Below are 22,417 nucleotides of genomic sequence, written 5' to 3'. Positions count from 1 at the left end.
CTGGGAAAATTGTTCAGATCCAGGAACAGCTTGCATGGAGACAGAAGGAAACCAACCACAAGCTTGTCTGAGAAGATTTCTCCCTAGCCTGGTTCTCCTGCCATCATTGCCCTTGCAGGATGCCCAAGACAGTGCACAAGACAAACCTACCCCTGCCCCCCACACTGCATCCAGCCCTAGATTGAAATGTTCGAAGGTGCTAAGGATGCGAAGCCCTGGTTTTGATGCGCTCATAGGTACCCCTTGAGCTTTCTGAGTTCAGAGTCCCAAGACTGCATGAAAGGCCTTGTGTCTCTGTTTCATACTGCAGAAGGGACTACAGTGGGGTCACAGGCCCATATGTACAGGCCCGTGAGCCTGTTCACACCTCCTGTGGAGTTAATAAACTCAGTCCCCTTTCCTACCCAGTCTGCCCCTCTCAGCCTACCCTATTATAGAGCGACACCTTACAAAGGGCAATTCACTGCTGACCTCCCCCTGCTGAAGAGGCCTGCTCCCCTGCACACCCTCCCACCTGCCCAACATTATCCCCAAAGTCGGTTTTCCTCAGAGAAATGATGGGCGTGTTCCCTGGGCCAGAGAGTGGCTCTAAACCGTAACTCCTCTCTCCGCGTGAACTACACCCGCTTGCCAGCCTTCAAGTCAAAGCTCCTGCTATCTATGGCTTATCATTCTTTGTGAGAGGGAAACTAATTTGGTCTCACAGGAATTTTTGTCACACAACAGTGACAGCTACCACTAATGCATTTCACAGTTTGTCACACCCGAACTTTGCTTGCTTGTATAAGCATAATTGCCGTCATTTATGAAGCACTTACCACGTAGCTGGTGGTTTACATACCTTGCTTTATGTAATTTTATCACTGCAACTCGGCAAGTCAAGCGATTTCTCTTTTCTATAGAAGGAACCGAGATAAAGGTGAATAATGTACCCAAAAAAAAAAAAAATCACACTTGCGCTAGAGTTACTTTTCCCATTATTGAGCCTGCTGACCTGACGTGAAACAACTTAAAAGAGGAAGGGTTTGCTTTGACTTCAGTTCAAAGGGATACAGTCTGTCAGTCACGGTGACAGCAGGAGTGACAAGTGGCTGGGCACTGAGAGAGGACATGAAGTGGGGCTCGGCTGCTGAACTCCAAGTTCCACCCCATGGACTCACCCTCTCCAGTTAGGCTCCACCTCCCAAAGGTTCAATGGCTTCCCAAAACAGCTCTCCCGACTGGGGGCCAAGTGTTCAAACCCATGAGATTACGGGTGGATACAGAATGGGAGAGAGGCATTTCACATTCAAACCATTTATACCAAAGGAGCTGGGCTGTAAATCCAAATCATCTGTCCCTCCAAAGTCCAGAGGTCGTGTTTCTTTCACCAAATACCCTCCTGACAAGACTCACCGTGATTCTAGGGACACAATAGAGTCTGTCTGTATTTCAGAGCTCAGCCCTGCTGATTGTCTGATCCACAGACCCCCCAAGGACCCATTTCTTCCTCCTCGGCAGCCGGAGAATAATCCTGCACCTAAACCGGAAGTCAATTGCACCTGAATTATGTGTTCTGCTTCACAGTGTGGCCTGGGGCCAGCAGGATTTCTCCGTGGTTTGTAGACACCTGCTGCCGAGGCTGACAACCTGAGTTCGAGTCTCTGGACCCTCATAGTGAAAGGAGAGAACCTGCCACCCCCACATGTTGTCCTTCGGCCTACACACACACACACACACACACACACACACACACACACAATAAAATTTTAACTGCAATTACAAACTAAGGATCAAATGCAGCCTGAGCATTGGACCAAATACCAGAAAACTGTTCTTGTCACATCTATTTATTCAGGGCATAGAGATGTCCTCACCCAGGGCGACAGTCCTGAGGCTTGTGTGACTGGCATGGAGCCCTCGAAAATGCCTTTTTTATGTTTGATGATTTATTGAAAATCCTGCTACTCTTTATGGTTTTGTTGTTTGACCCCTTAATGTATGCCAGGCACTGTGCCAAGTGCTTTGCAGACATTATCTCATTCACTCTGCGAAGGGAAATCGTATAAACCCCCATGCACAGAGTACTACCCCAGTAACCAATACACAGTGAGCACACCGACACCCTGAGAGTTTAATATTGTGCCCCGAGTCACCCCCTAGAACAAGACTGAAACCTAGAGTTAGCAATCAATCACCTTCCCTTCCGTAAAGCAAGAAGGGAGACCATTGTAATGAGACAACAGGAGTAGGACCTTGTGCAGAATTGAGGCATTTGGTCTCCCAGGGCCATCTGTGGTGCCCTCTGATCACAGGGTTTCAAGGACACTGCTGTCCAGCTAATGTCCACACTGCCCTCCCCCGTCATCTCTAACAGCCTTCTGCCTCAAGTATCAAAACTGGAGTCCCCTGTTGATTGAAAACTTATTTACATAAGCACATCCTCCATGGCAGCCTGCGTTTTTCTAGCCATTAAAGATTCAAGGCACACTTCTAAGAAAGCAGCATGCTTGTCCAAGCAAACAGAAATTTGAAAAACACTTTGGTGCACACCCATGCCTGAAACTGATGCCTTATTTGCCGCCTTGATAGCTGAGTCCTTTGTGCCAATAAATTGCTTAAATTGCTGCCACCACCCCTTCGCCCTATTTCTCCCTTGACTTATTCTGCCACCATGGATATGTGATCATGGAACAAATTAGCGACACCACCTCTGGAATTTCCAATGTGTGGCACCGAGTACGGCAAACAGCTCTGGGGTGTGACCCCTCCAGCGTCTCTAACGACCACACTCATCTTCATTACTCATAAACACTGAGTAGTGACTGTTGGGAATCCGCGGGGGCCCATGGGAAGTGGCAATGACTGCGGGCATCCCCAGGTGACACTGCTGATGTCCTCGGGTGTGTTGTCTACCTACTGGTCTCCCTTACCCCTATCCAGAGAAAATTCATTGATGTGCATGTTTTCTGCGACAGGGTATCACACCGTCGTGATCTCTAGATAGGGCTAAGTTCTCGGTAAAGCCACACTAGGACCCAGCCCACAGACAGAACCCTGCCATTCCTGATCATAACTCGTGGAGATCTAAAACATCCGATGGTTTTATGGAAGTTCAAGAATGCAGATTAAAATCTAAAAGTAGGGAAAGGCTCAAGGGACAGCGTCCGGGAGAGACCAGACACGCATTTCCAGTTGTCCTCTTCCAGGGGAGTCACATGGGCACACTTCTCCTAGCAACAATGTGTAGAAAAACATACAAAGTATTGCCAACCACAGATGCTCCCTTGAGCTTTGGTGAGCAGAGTTTTATTGGGGTCAGTCACGCAGGCACGCAGAATGTACATGACTGACCTTAGTCACTCGGTCTCCAGCCTCAGCAGAGGTCAAACTGAAGCGGCATGTCCCAAAGCAACTTAGATAAATTTAAAATTACAAAACAAAACAAGTGCTCACCATAAGTCACACTGTTGGCAGGAATCATCTGGCCAGCCTGAGGTCTCAGGTATACAGAAATACTCTTATCATGCAGAGTATTCCAAAGGTTAGATGTCCATCTCACAGGAGCTAAGCAAGGGAGGGACTGAAGATTTTTGGGATGTGTACACCAGGCACCTTAACTGCACACCATCAGATACTTAGTGTATTAATTACTTCTGTTAGTGTATAAAATACCATGACCGAAAGCTACTTAAGGGAGGGACAGTAACTTGGCTTACAGTCCCAGAGGTATGGAGTCCATCATGATGCAGAGACAAAACAAAGATGGCTGATCACATTCATCACACATGGAGACAGAGAACAGGAAGTGAAGCGAGGCTCCAAACCCTCAAAGCCCAACACCAGCGATGTTCCTCCAGCAAGACTGGAGGTCCCGTAACCTCCCTAAGCAGCACCACCAGCTGGGGATCAGCTGCTCAAGTACATGAGCCTATCAAACCCCCACATTCAGTGTTTCTCTCCATTTGATAATCTGGGCAGCTGTTGCTGTACTTTCCTTGGCTCTAACTAACCCCCAGCAGTCTCTGTTTACCCATCACCCCTCAGGAAAAGGTTCCCAACACCCATGCCCATGTCCATACTTCCAAAGCATCCGCCCATATTTACCTATGATAGTCATTCAATAGCTTCATCTCTCGCGTGTGATATCTCTCTCTCTCTCTCTCTCTCTCTCTCTCTCTCTCTCTCTCTCTCTCTCTCTCTCCCAGAGACTAAGGACTTCTTTGCCCATACTTCTAACACTTGGCACGATACCCATCACATAGCTATACAATTAGCATAGAGTAACTGATAAACCAATATGCTGTCATGTTAATGAAAGATAGAAAAGAATTAATCTAAGGGATGGATAATTTGGTGAAGGATTGCATGACAAAGATACTCTTAAGTATAAACACAAAAATGGAAGTATGCAGTGTACTGATACTTAAGCAATGCTACAGCTATTAAAAACATAAGAAGAGTAAGCCTGCTTTAAAAAAATATATATGTTTGATTGAATCTTTCAAAGAGATGTGGTTGTATAACCTGGAGAGACAAGTGTTGAATGTCGTTAAACATACTAAGGTTATGTGCCGAGTGCAAAGTCCATTTAGGGAGGCTTGGATGAAGAAGACGAACAGGACGTTGTGTATCCTCCGGGGAAGGAAAGATAAAAGACATCAAAGGTCATGGAAGAAGTAAAATCCCCATCCAGTGGGAAGTAGAGGATCCATGGTTAGGTTAAGCTAGTAAAAGAACAGCAGAAATTCTTGCTCCACAGTGTGGACTCACCATGGGATTCTGAGCAGAGGACACGTCACTGGGCTCCATTTTTCTCAAGTTCCGTTCTGACAGAATGGCCCCATGACTGAGTAGCTGTGCAGTGCTTCTGATTTAACTTTGTCAAAGGGAGACGAGGCCGCACGCCACTGGTGTCTGAGGCTTCTCAGAGGATGAGAGTTGAGTAAGAACCCGCTTTCTCCTCTTGCTGGAAGTTAATGATGGTAATGCTTCGCCGAAGGAAGTGGAAGGGTTGTTAAGTCGGAGAGCTCACCCTCTGGGCTCGCAGGTTATGATTTTTTAATGCTTTCGAATGGGAAAAGAACTCAAGTGAGTGTCATCCCTGTGTGCTGGAAATATGCCTTTCTCGTGGTGGCTGGCTCAGGCTCCTGCAAGCCCGCTGCTTTGCCAGGTTCTCTGAAGTCAGGTTTTAAATCAAACTATTGTCATATTCCAGTTGATAAGTCTCACATGTCTTCAGGAGCACCCGGCCCTGGGGCTTCACTCTGCCCAACATTCCAGTATTTCTCCCTGTGGCCCCAAGGCCAAGAAGACTCCTGAACATTCCAGCCTTCTGCCTCAGTTGTCCCCCATACTCGTCAGCACTGCATGCTGTTACGTCTGCCCCTTAATTCAAGCCTGTTTTCTCCTTCGAATAATGGCCAATTTGTCAGTTAAGGGAGCAAGCCAGACATTTTTCTGTATATTTTTCCATAGGCAGATGAAACATCCTGAAGACTCCCTTGTTGGGAGTATGCAGGGTCCTTAGAGGAATCCACATGGCTGCAAGTGCCAGAACACCTGGATCTAGGACCCTCATGCCTCTACCTGGCCCCCTTCAGCTGGGAGCCTAGAAATGGCAGCGTAGGCACCCGTAGAGCCCTGTCCCCATCCTCATGTTGAGTATAAACCTTCAGAACTCAAGGTACACCTAGACAATAGGGTGGCCCAGGTCCCCCTGCTGAGCTCTTCTGTCCTGTGAGATCCCAAGTCTCTCCTGGTGCATGTGTTCAAGAGCCTGTGGGGAAAAGGGGGAGGCCAGGGATGGATAAGGACCTGCAATTCCACTGAGGAGTCAGGTCCCAGCCTTGGTAGTGACCCTCACCCCACTTCAACCCTCTTCTGTTGATTTAATAGAGTGGAAGCCACAGAAGATGTCAAGGGGAATACCAGATGGGGCTATCAGAAAGGACTTAATATAATACAAATTAAAACAACTGTTATATGATTTTATATACAGCAGTGCTGGACATATACCCAATCTCAAACTAAATCTGGCAACGCTGTGGGAAATTCAAACTCTCAAGGTGCTGATGATGTATGATTTAATACAGTATCCTTGGAGGGTGAGTTCACCCCAGAACATAACATATAGACATATAGACATATATGCATGTACATATATCCAACCACTACATATATATTTATGGACAAACTGCATTTGAGCAACTTAGAAACACATTGGAGGCTGTCCATTTATTTATTTACTCAATATATTTACTGGACTGTTGTTATATGCCAGACACGAGTCCAGGAACTTAAAAATTGAGCATGTGCAAACCCCAAGACTATCCACCTTGGCAAAGTGTATACCCACCATCGTTTAAATGGTCCCAAACTTCAAACAACCTAAAAGACACTCTTGAAAGAGTGGGAGAGCCGTGCCCTGCCATACTGCAACAGCAACGAACATGTGTTCTGGGGTCCAGGCTGGGTGTGCAGGAAAGAAACTTGTGCACTATTAGATAAAGAATAAAAACAGTCCTGTAGATACTTTATGGAGACACACATATAAAAATAAGTCATTTGGAGGCCCCCCAAACTCGGAATCGTGGCTGAACCCAGAAAGAGAGGAGGGAAAAGATCAGCGAAGTTACTTTATTTCTTAAACATCTACAACAAATAGATACGTGAAGTTAGCTCTGTATGTACTTATATTGCATGTTAAGCACATAAATGTTTATCAATGTGGGTCCGTTTTCCTTCAAGACGGGTACGTTTTTGCTTTTATCATTATTGTTGTTTTGTTTTGCTTTGTGGTTGGTTAGGCCCCCATTTCTGGGCCATCTATAAACTGAAGTCTATCCTGTGCACTGCCGGGATCTTTCTAACAGGAGAGCAGGAGGCTGCCCAGGCAAGGTGCCTGACGCCCCCTGGCGGCACAGACCAGACCCGCAGCTCGTAGGGGTGCACGTGGAGTTCTGAAAATGCTAAACTAGTTTAGGTCTGGGAATTTGTTCAACCACTTTAAAGACCAATGTGCCATTATCTAGCACAGTTGGGAAGGCATGTCCTATTTATTATTCAGGAATGCTGTTTTTAAAGGTTTACCCTAGAGAAACTCAAGCACGAACGCAAGGACATGTGTGCAAATGCCCTTGCAGCTTTGTCTACGATGGCCAGAACTGAAAAGGGCGCCATTATCCACAACCCGGAGAACATGTGAGTTGGACATCCACACGCAGTAAAATCCTCTCACCATGGCAAATGACAACAGAAAACCACATGTGTCCGTCACATGTCACTACCCGTGGGGGAGCCCTGCTGGACCAGAGTTGCAGCCCGCCATGGAGGGACAACTCTTTCCGAGCTCAGCGCAAGACGGTAGTCTTCCCCCAGGATGGGCTTCCCACTCTCTGCCTGACCCTGTGTGGAGACTGGTCCTGAGCCTGGATACCAGCTTTGCCTCAGGCGTGACCCTTGACACAGTTCCCCGCATGCACTCCCCTCTGCTGCTGAATTAGGCTGTGCTCTGGCTGTTCTGATAGGAGCCTGCTGTTTAATGAAACCAGGTGATGCTCCAGCCACAGTTCTCATCCTCCGTGTCTCCTCGCTCTGAAATAAAAGTTGAGCTGTCTTCCCGAAGCCGGCTCCTGGAAAGCTGTATCTGCGGTACTCACAGGCTGTACCTAGCCCTGCACGCTGCCTCTGGTCCCTTTGTCCTCCAGGCCTGGTGGCCAACTGGCCATGAGGAAAAAGGAGACCCCACAACAACCCACGCTGAGGAAAAGGGGGAGCCTTGGAGTCTTCCCTCTCTCAAGCACCAATTACAGAAAATTGCAGGTAGGCCAGACACCATTGTGGGTGGACACACACACACACACACACACACACACACACACGTCATGACTGCAAAAACAGATATGAGAAGAATAAATACCAGATACATGTGGGAGTGGAGAACCACATGGGCCCTTGGCTGAAACATGGACTTTATTGCTTGAAGAGAAAGAAGAAACAAGCTTAACTACAGTAACCCCAGAACTCAGGAGGCGGAGTGGACCACTGGGAAACTGAGGCCAGCCTGGGCTACCTTGCAGAAATGGTGAAGAAAGAAGGGAGGCAAGTATCGAGGAAGAAAGAACTGCCCAAAGTAAATGTAACCAAAATTTACAATTAAATAGCTGGAGGGTGGAGGCCTAGACACTCCTTGTAGTCTTCTACTGTTTTATTATCTAATGTTTTCATTTATCGTTTGCTGTGGAGGAAGAGATGGTGGATGGGGTGGGGGTGAGACCCATGCAAATGAAAGCTACAAGGAAGTGTGGCTTGAGAGACAAGACCCATGGAGAAGGGGTGTGGCCTCAGGGAGGCGGGAAGCAGTGCTGCAGGATGCCGGAAAGGGGGGTGCAGGGGTGGGATGGAGGCACTGTTCTCAGTGTAATGCAGAGACCTCGGGGCTTTAGGCGGAGGAGCCCTTATGTTGGTCTGTTGGCACTATGGGTGGGTCACTTTTCTGCGTGTGAGTGGGGGAAGCAGACTGAGAGCAAGGTGAGGGGACACACGAAGGTTTCTTTATAGTAATGGGTGCAGAAGGCTGGAACCCCAGTCGTGGTGCCTGGACATGTATCTGTGGCATCCTCTGAAAAAGGAATCCATGGAACTTGGCCGGAGATTTGATGTGGAGCATGTCTCAGGTTTTATTTAAGCAGTAGGCAGAGAGGCCCTGAGAGAAGAAAAGGTAGTTGAAGAAAGGCAGTAAAAAGGGTGGGTCAGTGGATGCTTCCCAGGATGAGGAATTTCATCTCATTGTTTTTCAGCCGCAAAAGTGGAGGGACAGAGCTGGCAATTGTGTGTCCAGTTCAGAAGTCCGTGGGAAAGGTCAAGCAGGGTCAAGAGGTATAAATTTAGGTGTCACCGGTGTATTCTTCAGAGCCATGCCATCGGACAGACGGTATAAATAAAAAAAAAAAAAAAAAAGAAGGCTGGGACCAAACTCCAAGCACCCCACCATTTAAGAGTAGGGAAAAGAGAACCCAGCAAAAAGACTTAACGAGGCAGAAGAACAAATGGGGCTGTTGGGGGCCATGAGAGATGCCAAGCCAAGAGTCTGCTTCAAGTTGGAAGCCCTGTTCAACTGTTGAAAATGCTGCTGCATAGCCAAATAAACAGAGCCAGGCAGAGAGTCTCCCCCTCCCCTTGGAGCTGCCAGTACGGGAGTCTTTGTGGCTTTGATGAAGCATTTCAGTAGAGTGGGGGCGCTTCAGGAGCAAGGAGGCCAGGGGGCCTGTGATTGACAAGGGAGAGGACTGAAGGGTGTGTCTCTTGAGAAGCTTAACTCTGAGGAAAGGAGGACAATGGGGTGAGCACTAGGGACAAGGACATAAAGGAGGAGATTATTTAGGATGTTTGTCTGCATCCATATGCAGAGGGAAAAGAACACAGGAGGGAGAGGAAAGGGAGCAGTGGACGAGTGGATGCAAGAGGGACTCAGAGAAAAGGAAGGAGGCTGGAGTCCAAGCCCCACAGCTCACTAGCCTGAGCTGGGATGCTCACTCTGTTCCATCCGCTCCAGGTCTCAAGCTGTTCCCCCGACAGTCATTACCTCTCCTATTGTTTGCCTGCTCATGGGTGTCACCAGCTCCCGGGGTTCAGTGTGCTAAATCTTCCACTGCCATCTCCTCTGAATACACAAGTCTTACAGTCTTCCTCGCCCTATCTAGGTTGTGCATCTACCCGGGGACCTGGAGTGGAAAATAAGCAAACTGAAGAAAATTAATTCTGGACTATTTTATACATTCTGTATAAATGCATGAAATAGATTATGTTTGACAGCGGTAAACAGAGAAGCCAAAAAAATCCAATTTATCACTTTAATTATATATGCTTTTCTTTCTCGATCTCCAGAGAAGAATGAGCCTCCAGCAGTATTCAGCCCCTTCTATGAAGCCAGTCCCAAATTATTAACACTGATCTTAGTAACCGCGTGTTCTTCGTGACAGGTGTCCTATCTGAAGCACACAGGCGATGCTTAGCATGCTACCTGCGGAGGTGCACATGAGGAGGGGCAGAAAGGGTGCGCAAAGGAAAAGTGAGGAACACGGAGATGTGAGTCCAAAGAGCTGCACAGGCAAAGTTCAAGTCCACTCCAAACAGGCACACTCCTACTTTAGTGACGGCAGCCTCACCCCCCCAAGCCCCAACAATTTAGCAGCCATCCACACTGTCCCTATGCAGAAACAGGAGCACAAAGAGGGGTCTCTATGTTAGCCGTTGTTTTGCTTTGGTGAACACAAATTCCGCCAGACGTCGAGGCGCACAAGGACCAGGACACACCTGGTATGTGCCTTCTGGAAACACACAGGCCTGAAGGAGAATGAACGCCAGAGGCGGTTGTACTAACAGATGTAGGTGCCAATTGCTAAGGTGGGTTATACACGCGCCCAGCACAGGCAGTGGTGAGGACAGGAAGAGGTCTCTAGAGAGACAGAACAAATACAATGAATGGACAGTACAAAGGGGATTTATTAGATTATAGTGTCTGGTGTGTTTGTGACAGCATTTTCGCTGGCTCATTTGCATTTTGATTATAGCCAAAATCAAGGCACTGAATTCCTGACTTTCGAATTGGGATAAGCGGCCCTGTTAGCTCACACCAAAAATTTTAGGAGAGAACCAGGTGAGGAAGTATATTACTTTTCTCATTGTGGTGACGACATACATCACAAAAGCAACTTAGTGAAGGGAAGGTCTGTTTGGGCTCTTGGTTTGAGGACACAAGCCATCGCAGCAAGGAAAACATGGCTGCGGAGGGCTGAGGTTGCCGATCACACTTGTCTGCCGTCAGAACCATAGAAGTTTCCTGCTCCCACGCACTTCCTCAGGCTGAACCCAAGACCCTGGGACGGTGCTGCCAACTTTCAATGTGGATATCCTTCTTCGGCTAATGTTTGGGGGAACACCCTCAGAGACACACCCGTACGCAGATAGAAATCTTGCCGTGGTGATTCTAAATCCAGTTCAGTTGACAGTGAAGACTAACCAGGAAGAAAGAATTCAGTCTCTATAGGTTGAGTCAAATACCTGCATGCAGCTCTACAGAAGTAGCCGGACACTCATATCTGACATTTGGTTAGACCTGGGACTAGAAAGACACGGTGGGGAGTCCCTGGACCACAGATAGTAATCTAATCTGTGGCGTAGGTGAGACTGCTTGGAGAACACAAAACAGAAGGAAAACGGACCTGTGACCATAGTCTGCACAGCTCTTTCAAAACCTCTAGAGGAGGGAGGCTGTGCCTGCAGGGGATGGTGGGAAAGTTCCCTACAGAGATGGGAGACAAGTGAGAAAACCATTGTGTCCTGGTATTAAAGAAGGGAGCAACAATGAATGGGAACAATGTTGATGTTCCCTATAATGACATGAGATCAAGGCTGATGACTTGGTAGACTGGTGATGTGTGTGATGGAGGCCAGAGACAGACAGACAGGCTGGGTTGAGTTGACAGGAAGGCAGCAAGGACACCTAAGGGTTTCCCAAACATGTTTGCTCTGTGGCACATAAGACTGTCTTTTTTTTTTAAATGTTTATTTTTTTTATTTATTATGTATACAATATTCTGTCTGTGTGTATGCCTGCAGGCCAGAAGAGGGCACCAGACCCCATTACAGATGGTTGTGAGCCACCATGTGGTTGCTGGGAATTGAACTCAGGACCTTTGGAAGAGCAGGCAATGCTCTTAACCTCTGAGCCATCTCTCCAGCCCCAAGGCTGTCTTTTTAAAGTGTTTTTCCCTTTATTTAGTGTGGGTGTGTGTGTAGGTGTTTTGCCTACATGTTTGACTATGCACCGTATGCATTCAGCACCCATGGAAGCCATTAAAGGGCATTGAATCCTCAGAAACTGTAGTTACAAATGGTTATAGGCTGTCATATGGATGTTGGGAATAGAATCAAAGTTCTGGAAGACTAGCCAGTGCTCATCACCGCTGAGCCATCTCTCTAGCCCCAAGATTATCTGTAGCACGAATAATAAAAACCCAGAGACAGATATTGGGGTTCAAGTTGAAGATCAGAAAAGCAAAGAAGCAAAAAGGTCTCCACTAGAGAGACCTTTTACCTCTACCAAATCTTTAGATCAAAGGGGTGAGATCCTGTCTCCACGAATCCTCAGACTCCACACTCCAGTGAGTTTCTGTCTCTTCCCCTTTATATTCCTCTCTCCGCCCAGCCATATCACTCCTGTCTCCACCTCGCTAGTTTTGGGATTAAAGGTGTGAGTCACCATCATCTGGATTTGTTTCTAAATCGGTCTTGGATAACCCAGGGTAGCCTCAAACTCACAGAGATCAATCTGCCTCTGTCTTCTAAGTCCTGGGGGATTAAATGTGTGAGCCACAAGTCCCTGGCCTATAGTAGCTTAGCTTTGCACTCTGATATTCAGGCAAGCTTTATTTATTAAAATACAAATAAAATATCACTAATAAATATAAAAATATAAAAATATCACAAATAAATGACGTTTAAATATAACGTTTAGTAACTGAGTAAAGCTGACCACAGCTAGAAACATGGCCTTACCTAAATGCTCTGAGGACTGAGAGGACCTGGAGCTTATAACACCTATAGCCATTTGAGGCATCCAGACGCAGAATGGCTATGTATGTCTGGGGTGTCACAAATATGACAACAAAGGAAGGGGCAGCTGGCTTGTCTGGAGTGCCCTTCGGGTGAAGAAAACATGAGCATCTTTCAAAAGCATCTAGTGAAAAAATCCAGTTGAGATGGCATGACTGAATTCAGGAGAGGCAAAAGGTAGAGTATCCTTGGGCGTGTATGGCTCCTAAGGAGGCATACGAGAGTCCAGTTGCAGAAGGGGACGGGGACAGTGAAAATACAGATATTCCATATGTAAAGTGAGCTCTCTGCACAATATTAAAGGCTGGGTGTCACTGTCACCATGGTAAAAATTTTAAATCTGACCTTCAGTAAAGCTAAGCCACTGTCTCAGGTGCTTCCCACTCTAAGCAGCTTGGCCAAGACTTCAGCAGATATTTTTCTGTTTCCAGCACTCCTAGGAACTACGCTTTGATGTATCTTGAACGTCACACGCTGCGCTAGGACTAGAGACACGAAGATGAATTGGATCTCGCTTTTGACTTTGAAGAGACCGAACATTAAGTAGAGGAAGATGATAAAACAGGTTCAATGCCATATGATAAACAGAATAATTGGGAAATGCCTTAAGAAGCACAAAGACTGTATTCTAATATATGCCTGTCTTTTTCTGAGCTCGGGGAGGCAAAGATGGACTGGGAATAAGAGAAGATCTTGAAAAAGTTTGTTGGCTGGAAGGATTGTTGAAAAGACAGGTGGAAGGAAGGGTAGGTGAGTGGCTGAATGGATGGATGGATGGATGGATGGATGGATGGATGGATGGATGGGTGAAGAAAGCCATGGCATTTGGTTGTTAATTTTAAAAAAAAATCCTCCTTAGGGCAACTGTTCTTCAGGTAGCCACAAGAGGGCGCTGCAGACCTGACTCAAACACAGTTTTCCATTGGCCCTTCCAGGTTCTGCCTCGCTGCCTCAAAGGGAGGAGACAGGTGACGGAAATAGAGGGAGTTGGCCAGGTTCCAATCCGGCTCCTTCTTTAACCTTACTCTTCATCTCTCTGCTCCTACCCTAAGTTCTAGGCATTTAATACACGTCTCCAACTCGTCCTGCCTTTAGAAGCTAACTCAGAAATGTTCAAGGGGGCGGGGGTCTTTCTTGGAGCTCTGCTTCCAGCAAGCCATGTGGTTCCAATCACAAGCTGAAAAGCCGAGTACCTCCACTCAAATTGCTTCATCCTTTTGGACCTCCCAAGAAGTGCGGTTTGGGAGGAAGTCTAGTAGTTCCAGACTGCCTGGTTCGCTCTTCCTTTAACAGCGACAGCCTTCATCGCGTTCTTCTTCCTCGTGTGGCACGGCGCTCGCTCATCCTGTGATGATCCAGAAGGCAGCCAGCAGCCACGTGGAGCACTGAATATTGAATTAACTGAAACAAAAGCAAATACAATTGTCGTTCCTCAGCCTTGCCAACCAATTTCAAATACTTGATAGCTACGATGCAATCAAGTACTACTACAGGAAGCAGCCAGGGGACATTTCCGGCATCTTGGAGTGCTCCATGAGACAACACTGTCTAAGTGCTTCCTGTTTTTTTTTTTTCTTTTTTTTTTATTTCAGGTAACCTTTACACTTTTAGCCTGAAACATAATCATTTATTCACCTTAGAGATAAGGACCCTGAGACCCAACCTGTTGCACAACTTAGCCAAGATCTCTCAGCAGATTAGGAATCAAAGCAAGGGGGCTGGAGAGATGGCTCCATGATTACGAGCATTGGCTACTCTTCCAAAGGATCTGGGTTCAATTCCCAGCAACTCCATGGTGGCTCACAACCAACTGTAACTCCAGTGCCAGGAGTCTAATGCCCTCTTCTAGCCTTCAAAGATGCTTGACTGAATGTGGTACACAGACACACACTCAGACACACAGAGACACACACAATAAAACAAGACAAGAATCTAAGCAAGGATTCAGGTTTGGGTGGCTGACTCCCCAGCTAGCCTGCTGCCCCCATGCCCAGAGCTGTCCCCAGTGACCACTCTCCTGAATTCACCCTCTGACCTCCTGGGAGTTAAACTGATCATTAGCCCTCACAGCTCTTATCCTGACAGTGACCTACACAATTAGGTACCTGGGCTTCCAGCCTCTTTTGGAAGAGAGTCCTCCCGCCTTTCTGTCCAGTCCTCTGCAGGTGCATCTTACCTGCAGACAAGGACATGAATATAGCCTGACAAAAAAAAATTATAAACCTAATCAAAACATTTGCAGTTTTCTTTTTGTAACTCAATTGCCTGGTTCTTTGGCGGACTTCGTTAGTAACAATGTCATGTTGAGATGCAAGAAGGTGTGACGGGTTTGGAGTCTTTCACTAACTAGTAGAGGTCTCCGTCTCCATTCAGGGTAGTCTGGGTCCTGGAAGATAAATGATCTAGGCAGGTGTGCAACCTTACTGCTACTCTCGCGAGTCACCTTCATCTATAAGGGAATGCTGGGCAGCCAGCTGAGCTCAGAGAGCTGATTCGTTCATCTCTGAAGGTACAACACCATGTCCCCTGCAGGGGTGGCATGATAAGTTGGGGTTCACTTCACACTCTCAGCTGCAGGGATGCAATGACAGTAAATGAAGCCAGAGAGATGCTTTGGCCATTCTGTGGTCACAACATCACAGGCGCCTTGTGTGTGAAGACATTTGTGGTTACCCATAACCCTTGTCTCCTTCCCCTATACTGACCGGCCCCGCCCACTTACCCATTGCTGAAACAAAGTTGAAGAAAACCCTAATCGGGAGTCTATAGGCAAAGAATGATGGAGGAAAACACGGGTACCCTCTGGGAGAATGGGCAAGACACCGTACTCTATCTCACCTCCTTACTCCTTGAATACGGGAGCAGCCTGGTGACCAGGTCACTGCCTGTCGGTGTCTAGTGGGTTCCCCATTCCCCCTGAGTCAGAGAATCTGTGGTGAGAATACAGGAAGCTCACTCTCTCTGCCCTTGCCTTCAGCAATGAACACATGGAGACGTTTCCCGACCGCAGAGAACTTCTCATTTAGACTTCCTCAGAAAGCCTTACTGCCAGAAAGTCCCACCTACTGCTTTCCCAGATTCCTCCATCTTCCACCTCAGAGCCATGTGCTCTGTTCTGTCCTCAGAGTCGATGGAGATCTCCGTGAGAGGCCTTTGAGTTCTTAAATAAAGCTTGTGTGAGCACACTCTGCGTGTCTTTTGCTGCCCATACATAAACGTTCTCGGGGAGATGCTGGGTCATCGCATATCCTCTACTCTTAGTAAACCCTATCAGGTCTAATCCCAGCGTGGCTGAATCTGTTTCTGAGCCTAAGGTTCAGCAACAAATAATGGCAGGGAGCGCATGGCGGTGCCTGTTACCTCAAGGCTGCTGGGAAGCAGGGAAAGAGGAAGAGCCCTAGTCCCACAACGGCTCTTTGAGGCCATGCCCTCCATGACTGTTGCCTCTCACATTGGCCCCACCTCTTAAAACAAACCAGGGACAAAGCCTTTAATCCATGGGTCTTTTGGAGAATCTTCTAGAGCCAGACTATAGCAAGGAAGGACTTCATCTTTAAGGGATGGAAGTTGAATGATGAGTGGTTCCGATATTGCACAGTCTCTGAAGCTTCCCAATAGGAATAATTGACAGCGAGAACCCATCCTGGTTCCCTGGCGTGAGCTTTGTGAGAACACAGGAAGTGCTTATTAATGGTTTACCTAACTCCTTCATATTTTGTGTTGGATAAAATCAACATATATGTAACCAGAGAGGAAATGCCATTTGAGCTTATCAAATTTCTTCCCCACTTTTTAAGCTATAACACTTCTTAGGTCAAAAGGACTACCCACATACTCAAGAGGGCTAATTGTTCTACCCTCACTTTAAAGTCTGCCTGCGACTAGCCTGCTCTGCCTCGGGAAAAGCACCATGCGATGCTGGATAGTTCTACAGCTCCCTGCAAGTGGTTTCTGGGACATGGTTCCTAACCATTCCCTTTCCAGACTCACAGTTAGTGCCTGGAACTTGAGAAAAGTGTGTGCACACTGGCAAGCTGAGGGAAATGGTACGGGGTGGAATTTTCTGCATTGTTTCCTAGCTCTTTTGCCAAGGTTCTTGGCAAGGCAGGCCCATCATCAGAAATAAACTAGACAAGAAATAAACTAGAGAAACAGACTCTGAGATTCCGGTGTTTCCCAAAGTCACTTTTACCCTGTGAAATGATTTGGGGACTATCCCAAAAAGAAACAGTTACTGAAGGAAAGGAGTCCCCTGGGAGTATTGTGGGGGAGATCAGAGACAGGGGTGTAAGTTCACACCTTTTGTGAACACAGGAGGCAATGCTTGGAAGGCAACATCTTTTATGACACCTTAGCCTTCTTCAAGAGCCGCTTACTGAAGACCATACTTCTCACTTGGTCAAAAGTCCTGCATACTGGCTCTCCAGAGCTCTTCTCAAGCTTGTCTTTCTCTTCTGCCTACCTTGTCCCGTGTCCCTCTGTAGGGAGTATGGTGAGCTTTAAGGTCATTACTGGTCCTCGGGGCTGGTGTGAAGAGTCATCAATCCCTGTGTCTCTCCACTTTTCCAGCCACATTAGCCGGCCTTGTTGTGACTGATCCGAAAGTCAACAACCACCATGCAGAGTGTCTCTGATTCCCTCTAGACTCAGCTGACTCTCAGCTAGGTTCATCCTGCTGTACCCCAAGTCATAACTTGTGTATGTATTTTATTTCCATAGACAGTTTTTTTAGTTGACTTTTTTGGAGTGGGGAGAGAAAGAAAGTGAACTTGTTTTTAATGGTCTATTTGCTTGTCTATTTCTTTTTTGTTTGTCTATTTCATGGAACAGAAAAGCAAGATTATTCCTAACTGTGACCTCTTCCTGGGCAGAGTTTGTGAAAAGTTAAGCCTGAGAGGAAACCGTCTGCTCTGTTTTGTGTTCTTCTCTCTTCTATACCATGGTGCTACTCTATTCTAATGGAGAACTAGACACAAGCAGCCCACACTTGTTGCCTAGGGATCCCAGGAAAACATCCCAAGACACATACCCCCCCAGGGCTGGGCATGTGGTAACAGCTGCAGAAAGTGCACAGCTGCTATTTCCTCTCAGACGTGGACAGAGACGGAGAAGAAAACCAGAGCAAAACCACTGAATGTCTGCTTTGTAGTTTCTAGCCATTAGAATTTTCTAGATCAATGGGGGAAACTAAGGCTCTCAGAAATCTTCCTGGAGCTAACAAGAGCAAAACAAGAATGCCAACACCCACCCATTAGAGGCTGAGTCCCGTGCTTTCCCCATCCCTCCTTTCTGCTCAGACATAGGTGGCTTCTAATCAGCAAACTAGAAAATAGGAGGGTTGGAGAGATGACCCAGAGGTTAAGAGCGCTGGATGCTTTTCCAGAGGCCCTGAGTTCAATTCTCAGTCATCTATAATGAGATCTGGTACCCTCTTCTGATGTGCAGGCATATATGCAAAAAGACCACTGCATATGTAATAAATAAAACTTTTTAAAAGTAAAGTTAAAAAAACTAGAAAATAGAAATTTATTTTAAATAACATGGGGGGGGGGTCTAGTCACGAGAATGTGCAACAATGAGCAGTTATCAGTTATCAGATGTCTAGAAAGCTAGAGGTCCAGGCATCCAGCACAATAGGCTTTGCCTCAGCATTAAATATGGAAAAGTTTGGGGGACGGTCCTTAGCTTTCGTCTGAGCCAATAATTACACAAGTTTCCTCTCCTTGTGGAGCCCACTCACACAGCTTCCACGGCAGGTGTCATGGGACCTCCACACACTCCTCGGTGCCATGGCGGCCATGGCTTGACAAAGCAGCATGCTCCTCCATAGAAGAGACCCACTGTGGGAGAGTTCTTCATGTTGAGCTAAGTCTGCCTCCCTGATCCCTCTAATTTTCAATAATCCGTCTCCTTCCTCCACAATAACTCTTTCCCTTCTCTTCGGAAGAATGACTGAAAGCCACTGCTGTGTCTGTGCTCTATTGTATCCTTATAGATAAATGTCTTCCAAATCCTTCGGCATTCCGATCAGTGCAGATGGTTTCCAGACCCTGCCCCCTCCCCCTCATCCGCCTTGCCTTGCTTGATGTGCTCTGTTGGTGTGCTGGGACCGCAGCTTTCTTCCCCCTCCCACTGCGAAGCAAGAAACTCTCGGCTGCTCTCATGGTTCGGGGCTCCATAATACAACTTTAGTCTGACAATAGTTCTTAGATATCTCGTCACAATGTCACCTCAGCTTCAGCCTACATCTAAGTAAGGTCCCTGGGCCCTCTCCATCGGAACTGATGCGTGCAAGCGTCACTTAGTATGGTCCCAGTCGGCTACCATCTTGATTGCAGAGGCCTCTGTAATCACAGGCATAACTCCAAGGTCCTGTTGTCCAATGGAGCAACAAGTCACTGGGACTCGGAGACATGACGTCACTTGAGTGACTCTGCTGCCTGGATGACTTCTCTTTTGTTACAAGCTTTAGGACTCTCAATCCTGTTTGCTCAGCATTTTGTAACGATAAGGTCATTTTCCAGTGAGAAAGAAAGGTAAGGGAAGCCTGTGTATAGAGCAGGTTCTCGTCTACTCTGAGGTCAAACCTTCTTTCCGCTTTCAGTTCGTGTGATAGCCAGTTCCCCAGCCGTGGGTCTGTATAACCTTTACAACCACATATTTAAAAAAAAAATTACTATTCTAAAAAAGTTACTATTATCATTACCAATTATATGATGTGACAAAATGAGGAACTGAAAGCTCTTGGAATCTGGGCAGTTTGTCCAAGCCCACATGGAAAGAGGCGGATTGGTAAGTCCAGTCAAGATCGTCTGCTTCCAAATCCTGCCCACATTTTTACAGCTTCAAGCTCATAGGTGAGAAGGGTCGGGGAGATGGAAGGAAAGAGACTTTTATAGGTCTGCAAAAACTTGAAAACCTATAAATGTGCTGACCCTGAGCTGAGTGCAAAATTAACTTGAAATTCCCCATCTGTATCCGAAGTGGCACGAAGAGCGAGGGGACAGCAGGTGGCATGTGAGCATGCCGGTTGTTCACCCACCACCCTATGGTAGTTCTCTCTTAGTTACGGGTTCAAAATATTTGAGAAACTTGACTTTAGGCAGGAAAGGTTGTTTTACTTTTGCTTGTGGCTTCAAAGGATTCAGTGTATGGTCAACTGGACCCATTGCTTTTAGGTGGTAAAGGAGGCTCACCATGGTTGGGAAGCATGACGGAGGAATGCCGCTTGCCTCATGATAACCAGGAAGTAGACAAGGAAGGGGCAGAGAACAAGATATCCCCTTCCAGGGAACTACTTTGCCCATACGTCCTATCGCCTACTTTCGGCTCCTCCCGATAATGCTGTCATATTTTAAATCATCAAAGGATGAATCCCTTCATTATAACAGAACCCTCATGACCTAGTTATCCCTGGAAACGGCCTCATAGACACACCTAAAGGTGTGTTCTGCTAAGCTCCTGGGCAGTCCTTAATCCAACCACGTTGGTAAGACTAGCCATCATACTTACTGCTAATTCAGTGTTCCAGGCACGGGTCCTGGGTATAAGGAACACAGCCTTTAAGACATGTGGTCAGATTACATTCTAAGCAGAGGCGAATCAGCAATAATGTGCTGGCAACTTAATAAGACAAATTCAAACCAGATGTGGTGCCTTAGATTTGCCATCTCAACACCCAGGATGTTGAAGCGGGGGCATTTCCACAAGTCAGAGGCCAGCCTGGGCTACATAATGAGTTCCAGGGCACCTTGGGCTACAGAGCAAGACACCGTCTCACAAATTAATTAAAATACTCTGAGTGAGCAATCACTATGCGATAGGATTCTATGAATGTGAAAATTCTTTAGACTGTAGTCTGAGGGAAGGGCAAAATTTGACCAGGTGCAAGGTAGAGGATCTCAGGGAGTGTGTCCATTATAAATGTTTGCTGGTTAAACGGTTGGGAGAAGTTACTGAGTGTTTTAGTGATTAAGTGGATGAGTGGTAGGTGCTGGGTGTCTTGGGTGCTGGTGGTTGGTAGCTCAAAATGATATAAATACCACTTGTTAATGGAGAAGTTTTTCTGTGACTTAATTTAATTTTATCACTTTGTTCTCTTGCAGTTTCCTGTGTTGGAACAAATTGTATGTCTTATCCATGAACCTCCTGATTCCAAGTATTCTCCTGGACCAACATTTTAATGAGAAGGGATATGATAATACCACTGGGGCCCTCACTTGCAAAGAAGACCCAGGCTAGGTCCTGTCATCAGAATCCCTAACTTCTCTTGTCCACATCAGAGCACAGAGTGCCTTTTAGAAGGACAGAGAAAACACATCTCTCCTAGACTGGAGGAAGATGGTACTCCCTTCTCAGGGTAAAGATAAAAGCTAGGTCTGGGGAAACCAAGACAAAATGTTGTTTGTTGTTGTTGTTGTTGTTGTTGTTGTTTTTCCGGTGGGCATTTGTGTATCCCTCATTAGGGGTCATGGCTGAAGAAAATGCCACACTGGGGGGATTTGAACCAATTGAGGAAAGTGGGAACAAAGTCAAGAAGGATGAGGTCAGACAATGGAGAGGATGAAGCCAGCTTGGAAAACTTGAGAGTGTGGTTGGGGAAATAAAATGGGAAGAGGAAGACGGGAGGGAAGAAAGCCAGAAAGAAGGCACAGGAGGGGATGGGGCAGGGGAAGCGGAGGACTGAAGAGAGATTGGTAAGGAGCAGGCCAGCAGAAGAAAAGGAAGTTGAACTCCTGCCCCCCACCCTGGTCTAGCATGAAGAAGCAGAAACAAAGGTACTGCACAGGAGTCTCTGTCCTTAGCGTGAGACCTACATCTGGAACAGAGAAAGAACAGTAAAAGCAACAGAACCTGTCATTCCTGGTTCTGTCCCCATGTTTCACAGCGAGGGTACATCTATCTCCAAGTCCAGCCAAACCCTGTGTTTGAAGGAGGCACACTGACTCTACGGGGCTAGGCAATGAGCCACACACTATCCTGGGTGAAGCTCTACAAAGATGGAAAATTCCTTAATTTCTCTGTGAACAACAGCCTTCTGTCCATAAAGACAGCAACAGTGAGAAACAGCAGGAATTACAGCTGCAGCGGGCAGATGGCGTGTTTTGAATAAGCCTCAGAACCAGCCATGATTGAAGTCCAAGGTGAGTTGCCAGTTGGAGAGGTCTGGTGGAACGGTAAGGTACACATCAGACAGGAAATACAATAGAGAGGACAGATCAATGGCCAGTGCCCAACCCTGCCACTCTGTAGCTTAATCCAGAGCTCTCTAAGGGTCTTCAAATTATCTCCCTCTCAGGGACATTGTGAGGCTCCAAATTAATGAGATAAAATACAGTTACAAGTAATGGGTTCAAGTGGTCCATAAGTGGCTGTCCGGGAAGTTCCCATTCCGGGACAAGCAGATCGCACACCAAGCTCCTCCCGTGTTTATCTTCTGAAAAGGCTATTGAAAACTCTGCTGTGGGCAGTTCTGTAGAGAAGAAGTAAAGGCAATCAGATAGTTGAGATCCGTGAGCTTCTCTGTAACTTTTCTTGGTAATGAGATTTAAAGCATGAATGCTGGCTTTCAAAATAATCACTTTGGGTTTCTCAGGAAATTCGGGATCAACCTACCCCTGGACCCAGCAATACCACTCTTGGGAATATACCCAAGAGATGCCCTATCATACAACAAAAGTATATGCTCAACTATGTTCATAGCAGCATTGTTTGTAATAGCCAGAACCTGGAAACAACCTAGATGCCCTTCAATGGAAGAATGGATGAAGAAAGTATGGAATATATACATATTAGAGTACTACTCAGCAGTAAAAAACAA

At 46.7% G+C, this 22,417-nt stretch overlaps 1 protein-coding gene across 1 annotated transcript in view; it reads left to right on the top strand.

The window, feature by feature from the left end:
* The window catches only part of Slamf8 (SLAM family member 8), a 45,966-nt gene that overhangs the window by 2,402 nt on the left and 21,147 nt on the right, over positions 1-22,417 (top strand). The window contains exons 4-7 of the mRNA XM_050142793.1: positions 119-236; positions 6,855-6,921; positions 7,066-7,182; positions 7,689-7,803. Coding sequence (XP_049998750.1) covers positions 119-236; positions 6,855-6,921; positions 7,066-7,182; positions 7,689-7,803 — 417 coding nt within the window. The remainder of the gene's footprint in view (positions 1-118; positions 237-6,854; positions 6,922-7,065; positions 7,183-7,688; positions 7,804-22,417) is intronic.

The sequence above is a fragment of the Alexandromys fortis genome, unplaced genomic scaffold (genome assembly GCF_014885135.2).
Source record: "Alexandromys fortis isolate MF-2015 unplaced genomic scaffold, M_Fortis_MF-2015_v1.1 scaffold_51, whole genome shotgun sequence".
NCBI lineage: Eukaryota > Metazoa > Chordata > Mammalia > Rodentia > Cricetidae > Alexandromys > Alexandromys fortis.
The sequence above is the reverse complement of the archived record's forward strand: the minus strand, read 5'-3'. Positions and strand labels throughout refer to the sequence as shown.